Genomic DNA, 19,161 nt, shown 5'->3' with positions numbered 1-19,161 from the left:
ATCCTCAAAAATTGTGTCAGTTTCCTGGGAAATCGTAATAAAAGGTTAGGCACCAGCACTGCACCATTTCTGCATTTTTATTCATAGAGTTATCACGAAGGAACTCCCTAGTGTATATACTTTAAGCACAAAAACATGCACAAGCTGTTGAAGATTTTGCTGAGGTGAGGTGAAGATTGAGTGATTCTACAAATGTTTCCCTTTCTTCCAATCTTTCCAATCCCTAGAGGTCTTTCTTGGGATCTGGGGGATGGAGAGTTGAACTTAACCCTACAGTCAAAGAGCCCAAACTTCCAAAGAATACATCAGACAAAAGGCTCTCTACACAAACCACCAACATGTAAGCTGGGGCAGGGGGTCCAGCATTCTACTGAACACACCAGTAGACAATCCATGTACCTGTGCCAAAAATAAGATGAGTCTTTAGGAATCAATCAGAGAAGACATTTTTATAAAGAAATTTTATTTTATATTTCCTGTATACAACAAACATAGGAAAAAGAGATCTTAATGAAAGTTTCATATCATTTTTCAAAAGTTTTGAACTATCTAGAGAAAAATTATTATAAAGCTATTTAAGTCAAAAATAATATTTGACCTTCAAAACAAATAGTTATCTCTTTCATTGCTTTTTATATTTAAAGACATTTTAAACACAATTAACATGAAGAGATTCTCAAATTGCTAGGGCATTTGTATTAAGAATTCAAATGCATCTAAGAAGTAAAAGGTTTAAACCTCAAAGAAATGTTCTCCATTACAATAGACCCAGCTGCTTGCTTCATAGTTGTTCTGCATGGCTGTGTGGTCACACTCTCTGAGCTAGCAGAATTCTGCATCTTCTAACAGTACAGTAGGAGCTGGAGTGCAGAGAGAGTCCTGAGCATTTCCTATGTTAAATGGCGTAACTCCCACAGATCACATACACCTTGCCATATTGACTCAGTTCATTGCACTCCATATCCTGCAAAAATAAATCTAGTGCTCGACAGCTGACATTATTGCTCACTGACATTTTGTAATATATTTCTTTAACATAATACAGAAATATACTGAAATTTGATACCACTTAAACCCAAAAGCAATCTGGAATCAAACCACATGCATACACCCCACTTTTTTTTTTCCAATGGATGCTTCACTTTCTTAAGGCTGATGCTGAAAACCATGATAGAAGAGAAATTGGCTTTCCTCAAAACAAAGAGTGAAGATTAGCAAAGGAGTTTTTGTTTGTGAGGATGGTTTATTTTAAGGAAATGTTAAGTCCTAATAAAAATGAAAGAACCATGACAATTTAGAATCTCTGTGGAGAGAGAAGAAGCCCTTCATTAATCTTCTTTGTCTACCCCAAACCTGTGGTGTGGATCCAGTGGACCCCAGGGAAGGCCCCAAAATGTGGCAGGAGTGGCTGAGAAGTGCTGTGTGTGCCTCTGATAGATGGGCCATAGGCTGTGACAGTGCCCTTCCACATGGGATCCTTGTGTCCCTGGAAAATACGAGGACTCCCTTCATGAGGTTGGAAAGGCGTGATGGCCTGTTTGGTCTTAAACTCCATACCTTACTTCTCAAGGGAAGGGAAACCTGTAAATTCCAGAATGATCCCAGGGCCTGGGGTGAGACATCTCAGGGCCCAGGGAGCCTCTGAGCTTGCAGATAACAGCTGGACTCCTCAGGCATTGCAAAGGTGTAGCATCTAGGACAATGAATGGTCATCAGAACGTCAGGGCCTCTCTTGGGTGTTTGCACAGCAGTGGAAGGACATGGACTCGACCACTCTAACACTGGATTTTAATTGGTCATTTGGTCATTGCTCCTTTTAAAATTGCCAACTGTCCCTCTTTCTTATGTCTGTCTTGATGCTTACAAGGAAAGATGTCACTCTTCATAAGCTGTCAAAGGTTTACAAAAATAATCACTTTTTAAAAGCTAGATTTCAGGGGTTAGCATTCAAAGTTAAAAATGCAGTATCCATCAGTCATATACCACACCTTCACACATGGCCCCAGCCATACTGACTTATCTCACCATTGCTTTTACCTGTGAAAACCTCATGTACACAATGACATCCATCTCAGCAAACTGAATGCTACAAAGCAAACCAACAGAGCTTCTCAAAGTAAAACCAGCCATACTGCTACAAAGAAAATTTTCTGGCTCTTGGCCCAACTGTTTCCATACCAATCAGCTAAGTCAACCTCCCCTCTGCTTCTTTCCATTTCAAATGCCTGGGCTTTGGCCTTTGAGGCAATTAGAACCAGATCAGTTTAATCTTACAACATTGATTGTAATTGTATAGCAATATAGTAATTTTGCCCTGAGAGTGTCAATACATTTTACAAATATTATGAGTCTTAGTCTATATACAAAGAAAGGTAGGCACAGAGAGGTTAAATGGCTTGTCCTTTGTCACACAACTGATGAGTATCAAGTATGGAACTTGGGCTCCTGTCTATTTCTATTTTAATTCCCAGCCTCTCTGTAGAGGCCACCAGGAGCTCTGTGCCCACTGTCCCTTGCTATGGGTTCTGTGAGTTATTGTACACTGTCAGCTTTTCTACCCAGCACTGGAGTTTTTAGTACTCGAGGCTTCATCTTTGGTTTCCTCTGTGCTCTCTCATTTCTGCTGCCTTGATGAAGTGTGTTGTCCCCAATATTTTATTTTACACAGTGGAATTTACCCAAATGCCCTTCCAGCTGCAGCTGATATTAGGTGTGGAGAGAAGGACTTATAAAAGGCAATGGGCAGGTGTTCTTCTTTGTGAACTTTGGACAAAATGGGGCTCAACATTTTACAGTTGTCTTACATTCCAATGTTTTCAATGGAAAATAAAATAAAATAAAAGCCTCACCGTGAGGTAATGTTTACTTCTCTGCCACAACACTCAGTGCGCCCCCTCAGATCTGGCAACAATTTAACATAAGGAAAAACTTTAGACCTTCACACCCTTTTAGTGAGAAAAAACGACCTTAGCTCAAACTTTCCACAAAGCTGAGGAGTCTCATAAGGCATCACTCCATCCTTATCTTGGGTAGATCTGTGCAATGCCTCAAGGCCATGTGTGGAGCAGCTCTCCCTGCCCCACCCGAGTCCTTGTCTCTACCTTACATAGGAGAGATCGCTGTTCTCAGGACCAACGGACCCTCTGCCTCTGAATCAAGGGAAACAAACCTCAGACGAAGCCACGTGCTCAAAGAAAATAATGTGAAAGGCTGCCTACATGGCTTGTGAAGAGGTTTCACAAAGCTATCTCTGTTGGCTAAAGCTATAAATAGTTCCCAATCTAGTCAAAATACATAGATGGGCAAGGCTTCTATTCAAGCAAGAGAAGAAAAAATATCAACAACACAAAACCGCCCTTAGAGTTTTTGGAAAAAATATATCTATGAAGAGAAACCATTTGATTTTTTTAGTAAGCGGTGCATGAAGTACACGTTGTTTCCATCCCTCTCCAGAACGCTACAGCTCCGCTTTGTCCGCCTGTGCTGGGCTGCTGAGCCCACTGCCTCCCTCGGTGGTGCTGCTGCTACCTGCAGGCGCGAACGACAAGGAAGCCGAATTTATGCAGTATCTTTTGCCGGTTGGACGAGGTCCGTCATCGAATATGTGCCCGAGGTGAGCACCGCACTGAAAGAGAAGAGCAGAGTGTAAGGGGAAGCGTGTACACGGCAGGCTTTCAGAGGCGCTCACTCCAAACCTTTCAAATGGATGAGCGGCCCGTGGAGCCCTGATGAGAACCATCCTGGGTGATTTCTGATCCGCCTGTCAATAGCTGCAAAGATGGTTTTTGGCAGGCTTTGCACCACATGCTGAGAATAAAAAAAAAACACTGGAATTGTGCATATCAGAAATCATTTAGGAGCCACTGTATTTTTTGATCTGTGAAGTCTCTCAACCAGCTGAAAAATGACTGCAGTAATTTTATGAATTGGGTTGACCCTTGATCTCCCCTTGTAAGCAACGTGGCAGAATAAAATCCCTGCCCCCTGGCATGACTTCTGGCTTTGGATGGTTGGGTTTCAGATATGCAGAAGGCCACTATAAAAGAGACTTTAACTGGCCATGACGGAGGTGATGTTTGCTTTCATGGGCAGTAAAACTTAACATCAGGCAAGCATTGGATGTTCTTGGAACCCAGTAAAGCAATAGCAAGGCTCTGCAGATTTATGTCATGGTCACCAAGGCTGCAAGGGTAGCAAACGGAGCGGTCTCTCGCCCACAGAATCGTTGCTTCCTGGTTTCCGATAGGTTGAGTGCCCAGCTGGCTTCATTGTGCAAAACAGCTATAAAGTGTGAAAAAGCCGTTCAGCCAAAATCACAGTTACCAGCTATCCAGAAATCCAGGGAAGAAGAGGCAGGATGAGACATGGCTGATTAGGATGGTGTTTAAAAAGACATCCAAGCCAGAGAAAAATTTCTCCAAAAAGACTGCTCACTGAATGCAGCCTTTCATGAACTGCTTCGATGCTGGGCATAGCTCCTGGAGCTGATGGACTACAAACATGTATCCCCCACCCTTCCTCAGCAGGGACAGGCGTAAAGGGGATGGAGATATTGGTGAACTACATTCAAACAGGCTGTGGAAACACATCGCTCATGATGGAACACAGAAACTAAAGCCCAAGGTAACTGACTTGCATTCACTCATTTTACAGATATTTTGAAGGGCCTACTACATGCCAGACACTGTCCTGGACTCTAGAGATACATCCAACAATCCCTGGCTGCACAGAGCTTACATTCTAGTGGCAGAAACAGATCATACACAAGTGAGTAAGTGAGCTGTAAAACATGGTAGGCAGAAATCAATGCTAAGGAGAGGGAAAAAAAGGAACGTGTATATATATATATATATGCAGAAGGGTCAGGGTTTGGTGCTTTTTAGACAGGAAGGTTTAGACATTCTCCATGCATGACTTTGGAATAAAAACCTACAGAAAGGAAATAGGTATCTAACGGAGAGCATTTTAAGGAGTAGAAAGAATCAAGATTTAGGTAAATACATGACAGAAAAGGCATGGAGAGAGCTTCATAATCCTTTTCACTGTACTGTTAGAGCATACAGAACACTTATAAATTACAGGAGAAAAAAGTAGACAAGTTAAGGCACCAAATGGAGATGACAAAAGAGAAATGAGGAAGGGTGCTTGTTACAATGGCAAGAACTAGAATCTCAGTTTCCCCATTGAAAGTGCTAAGCTCAATTCTCGAGAGTTCCCTAGTGATTAATGAATAGCACAAATAGCAACTTTGACTAGATGGCACTTCCCTGTTAAAAGTCCACTCTTATTGTGCTGCCAACACACTGTGTCAGCTTATTAAAGAACTGAAAACAAACCCTGAACTGATTTGATCTATTGCCTGGAAAATATGAAACAGGCCTAAAAAAACAAATCTTGCATTATTTTTCCCACATTCTACATAGGTTTAGGTAATATCAAGGCTGACAGCTCAGATTGCTTTTCCTTTCTATAAACAATTGAGGCCAAATTTTCAAGCATCACAGCTAAGATGCACCAGTAAAAATACATACGCTTACCCAATGGACACAGGAAAACACTCATTTCTGCTTGCCAAACAGCCAGGGTGCTGGCCAGCAGGAACAAGAGCTTTTGGTAACCAGGATATGGGCATGATTGTTAACCTCACAGGCAGCTCCTGCACTTTGATGGCTTGGCAGCTAAGAAGTGAACCTTTCACATAAAAGCCTTAGGTAAGGGGGGGGGGGGAGTGTGTGTGTGTGTGTGTGTGTGTGTGTATTTTATGAGAGAATACAGCTATCTGGCAAAATAATTATTACTTTTATTAAACATCTCTTGTGCATATCTAGAAAGCAGTTCTATTTAACCCCAAAACCAAAGTATAGTAAAGATACACTTGAAGCCATTTAGCGGTAAGTTACATGGATTTCTTATCCCAAGGCATATTCTAAAAATACAAATAACAGTAACTAAATCTTTTGAATTAAATTGATTTCCAATTTATAGGCTTTTTTTGGCTAAGCTGGAACAAGTCTTCTGTTTAACCAGAAGGAAAAACACCTAAGGATTATAAATGTGCCCCTAATCCAGGAAAAAGACAATGGGAGATGAGGAGGGTAAATTACAGTTAGGAAAAAGAAACAAAAATCACTTACAAACAAATTTATGGATTGGGAATGAATGAGGCAAATTCTCAGAAAAAGTGTGAGTTCCAAAAAAAAAAAAAAAAATGATAGTGATAGCTTCACTACACGTTTGCTACAGGGTGTACTGGAAGATTCTCACCAGGCTTAGATTACCCAGGGAGGAGCAACATTAAAAACATAGAAAGATGATTATGTATATTTTTTTGACAGGTAGTATATTTGTGCCAATCACAGAAATGCTCACCCCACTGCCTGTAAAGTTTGAGGCCATTTGTCTGAGACAAGATGAACCACCTAGTGCCATTTGTGCTTCTTCGCAGGTATACCTCGTCTCCCATAAAAAACTATTACCCAGTTTCTATCCAAAGTGCATAAGCCCTGAAGGTTCCTCCCTGAGGGGCACGCACATGGAGCCCATTCTTTCCAGCCTTCTAGCCCTGGCCACAGGCTGCAATGATGAATGGAAGTTGTCAGTGATGCATTGTTTCTTTAGCTGCCTGTGAGCTCTGCCTCCCTGGCTCCAGCCAACTGGCAATATGTTGGGATCTCTCAGCACACCTGGTTGTAACTGAAACAAACTGGTTACCCGATAAAGAAATCTGTGAAACCTGCTGTTAATGATTTATTTCAGGACAGAATCTTTGGTGTGCATTTTCAAAGTTGTTTTTAATGGCTAGGTATTTTATTGTATTTTACAGGTAAATATGAACTATACCTAATACTCTAGTCCTCAGGCTAAACAAGTGTGAGAGAATAGTTCCAAAGGAAGAAAAATATTAATTTCCACAGGAATCCTTTATTAACTAAGCCTCCCAGTTAGAAAAGTTGTCAACTAAAGAACAGGCTGAGAACCTAGGGAAATGACTCCTCTGAAAAAGTGAATGAGCTTCAAACTTAACATAATTCCTTAAAATCTGACTGTGATTCTCAATTGTGTACATGAGAAATGCAGTGTATTCAACACTGTTCCATATTTCTGCACTGAAGTATTTCCCACTGTCCTGGAGGGTTTTCTCCTAGCTAGCCCTAGGATTTTTGGGCTTTATTATTGTCATTTTCTCTTAAGTGTTTGATGTACAGCATGAAGCACTTTCAAAGCAAGGCTTTTACACTTGGGCACATGGGGCAGGATGAGAAAGAGAAAACACTTTTAAGAAGAAAAGCAATTTACTTTGCCAGTAGTACTCTGTTTTCTCCCACTGTTATTGAAGACACTTGTGTATAAGTAAGGGCTTTTTTCCTCTGTACTTCTGATATTAATCTTTTGCCAAGGAAATGACTGTGAAGTCACCAGTTTAGTATTAGGATTTTACTGAAAGATCAAGAAAAAGAGAGATGGGCTGTGAGTCTGAGAGCCCCCTGTAACACATGGGTATCTTTAATCATCAGTAATATATGAGTTGTCATCTGCAGAAGATTAATAAGGTTCAAGGATGTACCAAAAACTGCTAAACTTCGGAAAAATTCTTTGTATTGATGCATATTTACTTTTCTGTTGATTTGGTTAAGAACCTCAAGCAAAGTTAAGGAACTCTACCATAGAGTCCATCCATAGTAACAGCAGCCATAAATAGACTCCAACTTGGGGAAACTCAGGTATCTGATGGTTTCCCTGAAGATTATTACAGAAAGTTAAGTGATTTATTCATCTCCCATTTGCTCCAGATGTAAAATTTTATCTGAAGAAGGAAGAATGTTCCAAATGTTTTCAGGACAAACTTACTACACTGAACTACAACTTAAACCATACAAATATGAACTCTTTGCACTGAATTTAAACCCCTGAAAAAGCATTGCTCAACAGGCTGGGGTTGGAAGATTGAGAATCTGTCAAACAATTACTCAGAGCAGCCAGTAAACTGAAATAGCAGCCATGTATTTAACAGTAGCCAAAAATACAAATTAAATAAAACTAAGTAAAATTCTTCATTAACTGAAAATTGTTAGGAATTGATTGCAGCTGAGGGAGGATGTGTGTTCCTACCAGAACTGGCAAACTTGAGAAACTCTTTGGAAGCTATAATCTGAATGCAATTCCTAAATTCATAGGTAGAACAGCAAAAGAAAACAACTACTATTGTGGGGAAAAAAATGCATGCACAGAATAATCTATTTCTTCCATATGCAATAAGAATGGAGGCAACAGATACTCTATTCTCCTTGCTTGTTTTCTGTGTTGTCAACTCAAGGATCAGGCAGTGAACTAGGCTTCTTATATGACAATTTTTTAAGTAGGACCTGATTACAAAACTCAGAAAAGTGATGACAGGACTGAACCAGTCTTCACTCTTCTCAATAAAACTTTACTAGAAACATTACTACCTGAGAAGTCACTGGGCACATGAAAAAGCTATAACGCACCGTGAAAAGGTGAGCGGCCACTGGCTCCCAGCATGTCTACAAGTCCTACCCAAATAGGAATCCCAGTTCAATGTATGAATAGTGTGATCTGCACCACAATTAAAAAACAAAAAGAAACCTATTACCCAAACAAGAATTAGGGATCCACAGACCAGTGAAATGTCACTATATTCCCAGGCAAACAGATTGGGTCCTCTGTTTTGTTCACAGAAGCTCAGCACATTCGCAGAAGCTGGTAAGAAGAGGATCATCTTCATACTTAGATATTCCATCATTACCAAAAGGAAAGAAGCAGTTCATATAGTATATTCAACCAAGAGTGTATATGAGATACTAAAAGCTTCTAAGAGTGTCTTCATAACACAAACCACATTGATGCAATATAGTCCAGAGAAAAGAGAAGACATGAACTTAAAATATAAGAATTTTAAAAGGCAGTAAAGCAAATGATAGAAGTTTCACACACATCTCACTATCAAAACAATAACACTAAAAAAAAAAGAAAAAAGAAAGAAAAGAAAAAGAAAACCAAATGGGAGAAATTGTTAGGAATGACTACATAAACTGAAAAAATATTAAGTAAAAGAAGATAAGCTGATAATGAAGAACAGTGCTAAGAATGAGAAACTATGAAATAAAACACAAGTGTTTTCTCTGGTATGGGAACCATTAAATTGGCTATTTTTTGAAGTCAAGGTAAAAAAGATGCATGAGAAAAAGGAAAAGAAAAAAAGCAATTAAAATATTTTTAAATAGAAAATAAATGTATGTGAAACACAAAAATTCAAGACAATGAGAGTGAAAGAGTTCCCTGCACATTAGAATTTGGTGCACTGTTATTGTGAGTGGCAGATATCCCTTGCTCTGACCACAGGAGGAAGAGTCCAGTAAACCTTATCAGTCTTTACTGCTAGAACCTGGCTGTCTCCAACACAGAACTCACTTCATAAAGCACATATTTTCACACACACCCTAATGGAACAAAACTCCTTTTCCTTCTTCTGTTAAAATTTAAAACTTATCTTTGAGAAAGGGTCTGATAGTTTCTGAATATGAATTGTGAAGGTGGCAGAAAAGAAGTCCAAAATTCAAATGAGATCAGAGTGAGTTCTTCACACAACTTCTAGAGAAAGACTCTGAGGACAAGAGTAATTCACCCTAGAACAGCAAGAGTTAGTCATCCTGGCCTTTAACCAAAGATCCAAGAGCTATGCCTGGTTTAACTCAACATCATATTATGACTGCTGCCTAGTGGTGACATCATTTGTAGGGTTCATTTCTCTTTGGTAACTGTAGGGTACCTTCAAACTGCTCTGTTCTTGACTACCAGTGATGTGATCTCTGCAGCTGGCCCAGAGCAAGGAGTACATTTATTCCAATTGTGAATTATAACAATTAGTCACAAGGAAATCAAAGAGGAGGACCTTAAAGAAAATTAATATTTCACTCTTTTGCACTTTCTTAATTTAGTTGTCATAAGACTCAATGTCTGAAAATCAGTTCTGAGGGTCAGCATTGTGACACAGAGGATTAAGCTGCTTCCTTTGACATCAGCATCCCATGTGAGACACAGTTCCAGTCCCATATGCTCCACTTCCCATCCAGCTCCCTAATAATGCACCTAGGAAAGCAGTGGAGGATGGCCCCAAATATTTGGGCCCCTGCCACTCACATGTCATACCCGGATGTTCCAGGCTCCTGGCTTCAGCCTGGCCCAGCTTCAGCCATTGTGGCCATTTGGGGAGTAGACCAACAGTTGGAAGATCTTCTCCCCTGCCCTCAACACCCAGCATGAATGAAATGAAAATGAAATGAAATGCAAAGCAAAGTAGCAAATGAAAAGCAAAGTAGCAGTTACATAACAGCCTTTTCTATTAGCCTTAAAGGAGGTATATTAAGTATCTTGTACCTAAATGACAATTAACTGTGTACCACCCCATCTATCATTACCACTTGCCAATTTTTTTTTTTTGTTTTAGAGTAGATAATCTCAATTTCTTTCTGTGATAGTTATAAAATCACCAATTAAATTCAATTGAATTCAGAACTGGATTGAATTAAACTAGTCACTAGGAGATCATGGGATTTAAAAAAAGTTTTATATGATCCTTTCCAGTCTATCCGTCTATCTTCTTAGGTCTGCCGTCTTATTGTGTCCCATAAATAGCTTTGGAGCCAGAAAGCCTAAATGCAAGTTTCAGCTCTGTCACTTAAAACTTACCCTTCTATGTACTTTAGTTTCCTCAGCTGTAAAATAAGGGAGAATAACAGTACCCACCTCACAGAGTCATTGTGAGCACTCACTAGGGAGTTTTTAAAACTGCCACTGCTCAGACTACCCCCAGTCCAATTAAATGATAATCTCTGGGGTGAGAGCTAGGACCAGGAAGTCTCACTATCATGTGCAGACTCCTATCTGAGAACTAGAGTGAGCTGAAAATGTGATTTAGATAAAATACAAAGCCTGCTTTTCAAGGGAGTGAGTTGTCCTAATACATGAAAGATAATTAACTTGCCAGCCTTTTCTGTTTCTCCAAAGAAATGAAGACAGAAATTCATCAGATGATTAGTTCAAACCAATATTCCTCCCTACTTGGTAGTAAATATTCCACCTACTCCCTGAATATCTTGTCCCTGATGAAGGGGGTTAAGGAAACATGGGTAAAGGGCAAGTAGAGGAATCCTGAGGAAGGCTGTGTGTGGCAACCACTTCACTATCAGAGCTGCCTGGCTGTGCCCCTTGACTTCTGAGGGGTGCAATGGAAATCTCCTCAACAAAATACCCTGTTGTATCAGTGCATTTCAATGCCACCACCCTCAAACTTTACATGTCTCTTATTTAAAGCAGGTTCGAAGAACAGGATGAGCTGCTATAGAACATGAAACTGCGTCAAAGGCTTCTAACTGTGTCTGGTTTTAAGCACAAAATACTAACAAGTTCATCTCTTGAAGGATTAACTATTTTTGTGCCCTCCTCGCTGAGAGCCTGCATTAATTTGGTTACCATCCAATGGACAGAACTAACCAGAACATCCTTAGAAATGAAGATAAGTCTACATACTTGAAGAAGCTGAGAAGGAGTGCCCTTATCTCACAGGTGTACTCTTCCCTCAAATAGCCAGTGCTGAACTTCTGCTTGCTACAGCTTCTCTCTCAGCCTTGTTCCTCACACGAGTCCAGAAAAGTCACTTCAGAGTCCCCACTGCCTGTGACTGGATCACTGCCACTAGAAACATTGTGACTGAACAGGGGGTGAACAGAACTACAGGGAGGGGAGATTATCAAAACATCAGCTTATGTACGGGCACCTAATGAAATCTTCATACACCCCAAGAATAGCCTACTCCCCCCCATATTGAGTCCGCTGAAGATGACTTTTTTTCCTACCAGTGGTTTTGTTTAATAGTGTCAAAGCCACGATTCACATTTCATTAGACTTACTAATCACCTAAGGCTGAGATATTATTTGAATTTTTCTAAGACTTCACTTTGTGTGTTTATCCCACTTGGCCCAGTTACCATATTTTCGTACAATTAGGCGTCCAGAAAGTGTTTGCAATGCAGAGAGACTGGCACACATGGTTTTCAGGTGGGGTTAACTCACCTGAGAGCAGCTGGTTTCCACCCTGTGCATCCCATAGGAGAAGTCGTCTGTGAACGTGATGACCTCAGAACTGATCACATCATGGAACGAAGGCCAACCTGGATGAAAGCAGGAACAACAACCAGAAGAGAGAGGAGAGATGGTCTTCGGTTAGAATAAGACTTTTTAAAAAATGCTAATCAAATGGTGGAAACCCTTCTCTGTGACTCACGCTTAACTTTTTAAACCTGAAAAAAAAAAAAAAGTGGGGGGGCATCAAAAGTTGAAGGATAGCACAGTTTACAGGAGCACAGTTATCTGTTAGGAGTAACACTTTCCTCACATTCAGATTATAGCTGCACTGGGGGTTTGTGGCTCATAAAACATTCTCAGATTCTCCAGTGGTTTTCTAGAGCATTCCCCAAAGTAGAAAGCTCTCTCACCTCCTTTCTCTCATTACATAGTCAGTGGGCCTGGCCTTGAAGCACTATGAATCTTCCATTATGATGTTTTCAAGTTACAATCAATTTTTTCTGTCAAATTTCAAAACTATTCCATGCTTCTTTAGAAGGAAAGCTCTTTTATTACTTAGTTTGGGTGATTAGAATATTAAAAAGATTAATATCCTGTTGTTTCCAGCTTAATCTAATTTCTTGGGATAAAGCATCTAAAAAAATCTAGCTTCTATTTTACAGGCAAGAATCTTGCTCCTTTCCTGGGAGACCCACAGAGCACATTACTCTGGCCTCTCTAGGTAGCACCTTCTCTCAAAGAGCATCTTGTTCCAATTTTCATTTATTCTAATGATTTTTTAAAAATATATGCACATTTTAAAAAACTCAATGGTAAATAGGCCATAAGATGGCACAAACATTTTGAGTGTACAGTCACGCTTTGTGTTCAGTACTTATGAGAATGTTTTTGAGTTCCCCAAAAATATATCTGGAGTTACTGAACTGAAGCTTGAATCCCCCAAATGATGAAAGAGGTGCTAGATTGCTGAATTGCTGGTGCAACTCTTTTTTTTTTTCTTCCAGAAGCCAAAGTTACTCCTAAAGAAAAGAGGAAGCCTTTTAGAAAGACAGTGCTTTGTGTGAATACACCCATTGAAAGAAAACAGAATGAAAGCTTCAACAATATGATTTCCAGTTTCAAACAAAACAAATTAGCTCAAGCCACGTTTTTATAAACTCCCCCAAGTTCTCCCATCCCTCACTACACAACAGCATAAATTTCATAGTCAGTGCCAGATTTAACAACAGGAGTTAAAACAGTTTCCAATTCCTTGATTGCAGCTCAAGATCGCTACAAATCACCAGGAAAGCTGTAACCTTTGGACTATACCATTTCACAAAAATTAATTATGTTGAGACTAATAGCATCTTAAGAAAACCCATTTCTTCCTATTTTCTAAATTCTGAAGAGAACTTAAATATACTCTAGACTGTATTATTTATAATGATGACTTGATATATTTAGGTTGTTTGTTCAGAGACAGAGTACCATAGTGAAGACAGGTTTAATGCTGATATTTAAGGACATTGAAAAATAAAGTCATTAATCTATGAGAAAAAAATAAAACATTCTGTATTTTATTTTTAAATCTTCCGTTGCATAATTTGATTGTTTAAGACAACTAATGTTATGGGGCGACATATTTGGCTCAGCAGTAAAGAGGTGACATATACACATTTTCCTATTTCTAGAATTCAAAATATGTAGAGAGAAATATATACATGTGTGTATCTATTCATGTTTTCTTCTGTGCTACCTCTGTACTATTTATATATATGTATATATTTGTCTTGTCTATTTATTACACTCGATTTGTGACATTTATTTTCATGCTTCCCTTATGACTAGAAGTTGACTATCTTGAAAGTAAGGAACTCACTAGCCCATGTATTCTCACTGCCTATCATGGTCTTCAGCACAAAGATACAGCTCAAATGTTAATTAAGTTGACTTCCAGTTAGCCTTAAATAAGTAATGAGAATGAATAATTATATTACAGAGTCCCACAGGAAATAAGACTCCTGTTTTACAGACTAACAAATATCTATGCTCATTTCTCACTGCTGTATTCAACTTGGCCCAATCACTGTAACTAAGTCTCTCAATGGAGATGGAGAAACAGCCTTACCACGTATTTACCATGGTAGAAATATGAAGATCAGCTAAATCACTCATTTCACAGTTATTTGTGAGGGAGGGGCAGGGGTAAAGGGTGTGGGAATAGGCCAAAGGATAAGTTACTTGCTAAGGTTACACAGGCAGTATGAAGCAGAACCAAAACTAGAACCTGGATGTTGACTTTGGTCTAGGGCTCTTTTCTTATGTTCCACTTTCTTCCTCAATAAAAGACTCAGAAGTCTTTTGAACACTCTGGCAGGAAGGAAGTTGCAGGTTTCAAGAAATATCTTTATTGTCCTGCCTGGATTAGCTGATTGTTGTACTGTTGCACTTAAGGATCTCTGGGTGAAAGCAAATAAGCCAAATAATGAGTATATCCTAAATAATATGGATTCTCTCACTTTCTAATGGCCAAGCTGTTCAAAGGGAAAGTATAGGAATTATGATATAAATGATATAATTTAGTTTGAGATATAATTGATTACTTATTTACCCAAAACAACAATTAATTATTTATCCAAAAACAACTACAAAGATGTAGAAACTCACCCTGATGCAGTAACATTCAGAAAACTATATCTGGAGTTTAATTCTAATTCTTTCCAATTAATTGTGAATCACCACCTACTAAAGATTTGGGGCAAGGGAATTACTTTCAAATAAACTGCTAACCCATATAACTGTACATTTTGTCTACCTGAAATAAAATTTACAGAATTTTCAGAAAAAAAATGTATTAAAAAATAGAACTGGGCCAGCTAGGGTGAAATGAATTGGAGGTTCTTAAAAGATTTCAATGTTTCTGGGAAATTGTTGACATTGAATAGTTTCTTTGTTGTTTATGGTGGCATTGCTGAAACAATGGAAGAAGCACTAAAAAAAAAAGTCAGTAAAGATATATTTCAGGACTCCCCAGTCTTTTTGCATTATAGGAGAAATGCAGTTTTCAAAACAGAGTATCAGCATGTCACCCAAATCTTAATTAGTGGAGACTGATGACAGAAACCATGTTGAAGATTAGAACCCCATGTGATGGAACACATCTCAAAAGAGAACCATGGCTAACTTTACCAACAAGATTAACAAAGGAAAACGCTGAGTTGCTTTGCTAGGTCTCAGAAAAAGTGAAGCTCTACCAAAAGAGAATCTATCAGAAAGGTAAGTTTTAGTGACAATCCAACTAAGAAGGATCCTCACCCAAGAGTAAACTGTGTTATGGCAAAGGCGGCACAGTGATGACAGCACTTTGAAAGCGGAATTCCCTCATCATGTGAAAGTATTTAAAGGAGGAACTCTTCAATGCTGTAAAAATCCTCAAAGGAAACCCTGCCCCCACTCCTAATAATAAGGAAAGTGCTTCAAAGGGTGATAGAGAAAGACTGAAGCAATCTGCGTCTTGTTGAGAAAATTATCTTGAGCAAAAGGGTGGGGGAAGGGGAGTGTGTTTATGTCAGTTTTGACATTAAAGAAAGATCATCCATCCTCCTTTCTCTAGGATTTTCCTTTTGGTCTTCTCATCTAACAAAATATTATTTGTTTTGGATGCATTCCATGCACTTTTTAAAAGAAAAGTCATGTGAAAACCTGTATAAACAGAGTTGGCTCACCCCACCCCCAACACATCCCTTTGTTTCTATTTGATGAGGTTGGATTTGGGGCCTCTTATCATTTCATGTCAAAGAACATAAACTGTGCTTTTTAGATATTAGCCTATTATTATCACAAATATTGTATTTTCAATAAATAGTTTCTCTCCTCAAAGAATTCCCATCTCCAGATAGCAAATAAATACAAGCAGTATCAAAGCAGACAAGATGGAATATGGTAGTTCTGCTTTAGATTTTTGTAACCAGGGAACACATTAATCTGCAGCTATAATTTAATATTTCTTGCAAATGATGAAATGAATTCAGATGCTATTTCCATCTCTAACAGAAGAACAAATGATGCAGATTATTAGTGGCACTTCCTTGTTGCCTACTACATCTATGCTAGGGCAGAGTTTTTTAGATTGTGGTAAAAATAATAATCTCCTCCAAATGTACCTTAATAAAGCTGCTCTGAGTCTACTCAAATCCATAATTGAACAGTGACAAAACTTCCCCCAAGTAGTGTTTTATTGACACCTGAGAAAAACTTTCTCAGCTTTCTAGCTCAACATCCTCCTCCTTCCTCTCAAAAATCTTTGAAACAAGTTGTTAAAGTTAGCAACAGACTATAAACAAGTTGAAGTCAATTCTATCTGCACCATGTCTAGAAAATGGGCCCTCATTCCCCTATTCTTAATTTAACAAGCATCCCTATACACCTTTAACTTCCTGTACATCTTCCCCACATACTGAAACACAACTTGGAAATTTCAGCAAGTTACTTACGTGACCCATCAAAACATAGAAGAAACTACCTATGAATAAGAGCATATGAACTGAAAGGTAACTGCAAAAAGTTTCATCTTCAAATATAAAATAAGCTTAAGCACAATGTATCCCAAACTTGAGTTATAGTTTAATTATGATAATATAAATTTGAGCATAGTTTTGGTAAGACAAGCTGGAGATGCAGGTCCAGGTCAATATTTTTTGTATGTGTGTATCAGTTCCCATGGCTCTATAACTCTAGGGCCATATTTTGAAATTTTTAGCTTTTAGGTTCTCCATAATTGAAATATGATTAAAATTTACTTTTTTAGCTATTTGAAGTAATAAAACTCTATGAAGGCCTCTCTGCTAACAAAAATTGAAGTTTAGAGCCCTGATTCTTGCTAAATAATCTCATTGAATTGACACTCAAGTATAACTTTTATCTTATTTAAAAACAGATTTCTCGGCCTGGCGTTGTGGCATAGCAGGAAAAAGCCACCACCTGCAGTGCTGGGATCCCATATGGGCGCCAGTTTCAGTCTTGGCTGCTCCACTTCCAATCCAGCTCTCTGCTATGGCCTGAGAAAATAGCGGAAGATGGCCCAAGTCCTTGGGCCCCTGCACCCACATGGCAGACCCGGAATAAGCTCCTGGCTCCTGGCTCCTGGCTTCAGTTTGGCACAGCTCCGGCCATTGCGGCCAATTGGGGAGTGAACCAGCGGATGGAAGACCTCTCTCTCTCTGCCTTTTCTTCTCTCTCTGTGTAACTCTGACTTTCAAATAAATAAATAAATCTTCTAAAAAAAAAACCACCAGATTTCTATTCTTCCTAAAGACCCATTTGGTTGCAATATAGTAATCCAAAAAGTTATATAATGATAAGCAAAATACATGCATACAGTAAAAATATCAAATGCTGCAAGATGCTCATAATGAAATACTATCTTTCAATTCCCCTCCTCGTAAGGTAACCACAGTTAATAGGGTTTCTGTTTAATTCTTTTTTTTTTTTTTTTTTTTGACAGGTAGAGTTACAGACAGTGAGAGAGAGAGAGAGAGAGAGAAAGGTCTTCCTTCCGTTAGTTTACTCCCCAAATGGCCGCCATGGCCGGCGCTGTGCCAATCCAAAGCCAGGAGCCAGGTGCTTCTTCCTGGTCTCCCATGCGGGTGCAGGGCCCAAGCACTTGGGCCATCCTCCACTGCCTTTTTGGGCCACAGCAGAGAGCTGGACTGGAAGAGGAGCAACCAGGACTAGAACTGGGCACCCATATGGGATGTCGGTGCTGCAGGCAGAGGATTAACTAAGTGAGCCACGGCACCAGCCCGGGTTTCTGTTTAATTCTACAAAATGTGCTTATACTGCTATCTCTTGATTCCTTCATTTTAAATCTCCACATTCCACATGTCACAAACTAAATATAAATTACATTTATATTTCAAATGAAGTAAAATTATAGTTCTTTAGTCACACTAGCCACATGTAAGTTTTTAATAGTCTACCATAATAGGTACCACAAGATATGGGGTATTATCACCATTGGAGAATGCTGTTTTAGACATTATGAATTTCTTTTTTTTTAAAGATTTATTTATTTATTTGAAAGAGTTATACACACAGAGGGAGAGGCAAAGAGAGAGGGAGAGACACACACACACAGAGATCTTCCATCCATTGGTTCATTACCCAGATGGCTGCAATCACTAGGGCTGGGCCAGGCTGAAGCCAAGAGCCAGGAGCTTCCCACATGATTGGCAGATGCCCAAACACTTGGGCCATCTTGTGCTGCTTTTAGCAGGGAGCTGGATCAGAAGTGAAGCAACCAGGACAGGGACTGGCACCCATCTAGGATGCCAGCATCAGAGATGGCAGCTTTACCTGCTAGGCCAAATGCCAGCCCCATGAAATTATTTCTTCATAGGAAAGGTGATGACTAAGTATTCATATGAACACTAATCTCATTTCCCCTCCCTTTTCCAATTTTTGATAATATATTAATTTTTATCCTTTTAAAATTTCATTTGATAATATCTGCCTCTTTAATTACAATGTAATTTAATAAAAATGGAGAGTTTATCTACCACTGTGTTGTGCAACACCTGAATTATTGCTTGTTACATAACAGATAGTCAAAGAGCTATCTGAGGAATGAACAAATGAACACATGGACATTCTGTAAATTGAGATATCACTGGACTCTATAAAACAGCCTTGAGATATCAATGGACTCCATAAAACATTCTTCTCCCACCTACCCTTTCCCTTTCCCCCTACATTCCAAGGGCCAATCATGATGAAATATTCATTCTTTATCTACAAATTCTAAGAGCTAAGAACTAATAAATGGCATTTATATTACTATGATATTTACATCTTGCTTACTGCAGAGCTAAACAGTGCTAGGATTCTGTTTCTATCTCCAGTCACTGGACATAATACCAGGCTGCTTAAAGGCAAACAGCTTTTTCTTTCTTACACTGTATTATTTGTTAAAAGGTATACCACATTTCCTTCTGTTTTTGGTTTGGATCATTATCTTACCACATTTTATATGGAACTTTTTGCAACTCAAAATTTCAATGTTTGGTTTTTAATTACAAA

The 19,161-nt window shown here is 39.0% G+C and overlaps 1 protein-coding gene across 8 annotated transcripts in view; it reads right to left on the bottom strand.

The window, feature by feature from the left end:
* Positions 1 to 446: 446 nt before the first annotated feature.
* The window catches only part of MSRB3 (methionine sulfoxide reductase B3), a 216,883-nt gene continuing 198,168 nt past the window's right edge, over positions 447 to 19,161 (bottom strand). For all 8 annotated transcript variants that reach the window (XR_007919714.2, XM_008256744.4, XM_008256743.4 and 5 more), the window contains 2 exons: positions 12,091 to 12,188; positions 447 to 3,625 (listed from right to left, as the gene is read on the bottom strand). Coding sequence is in view for 7 of the 8 variants with exons in the window: in XM_008256744.4 (XP_008254966.1) it covers positions 3,458 to 3,625; positions 12,091 to 12,188 (266 nt within the window). In the remaining variant the exon portion in view is untranslated. The remainder of the gene's footprint in view (positions 3,626 to 12,090; positions 12,189 to 19,161) is intronic.

This window comes from Oryctolagus cuniculus, chromosome 11 (genome assembly GCF_964237555.1).
Source record: "Oryctolagus cuniculus chromosome 11, mOryCun1.1, whole genome shotgun sequence".
Lineage (NCBI taxonomy): Eukaryota > Metazoa > Chordata > Mammalia > Lagomorpha > Leporidae > Oryctolagus > Oryctolagus cuniculus.
This window is presented reverse-complemented; position numbering and strand designations above follow the sequence as displayed.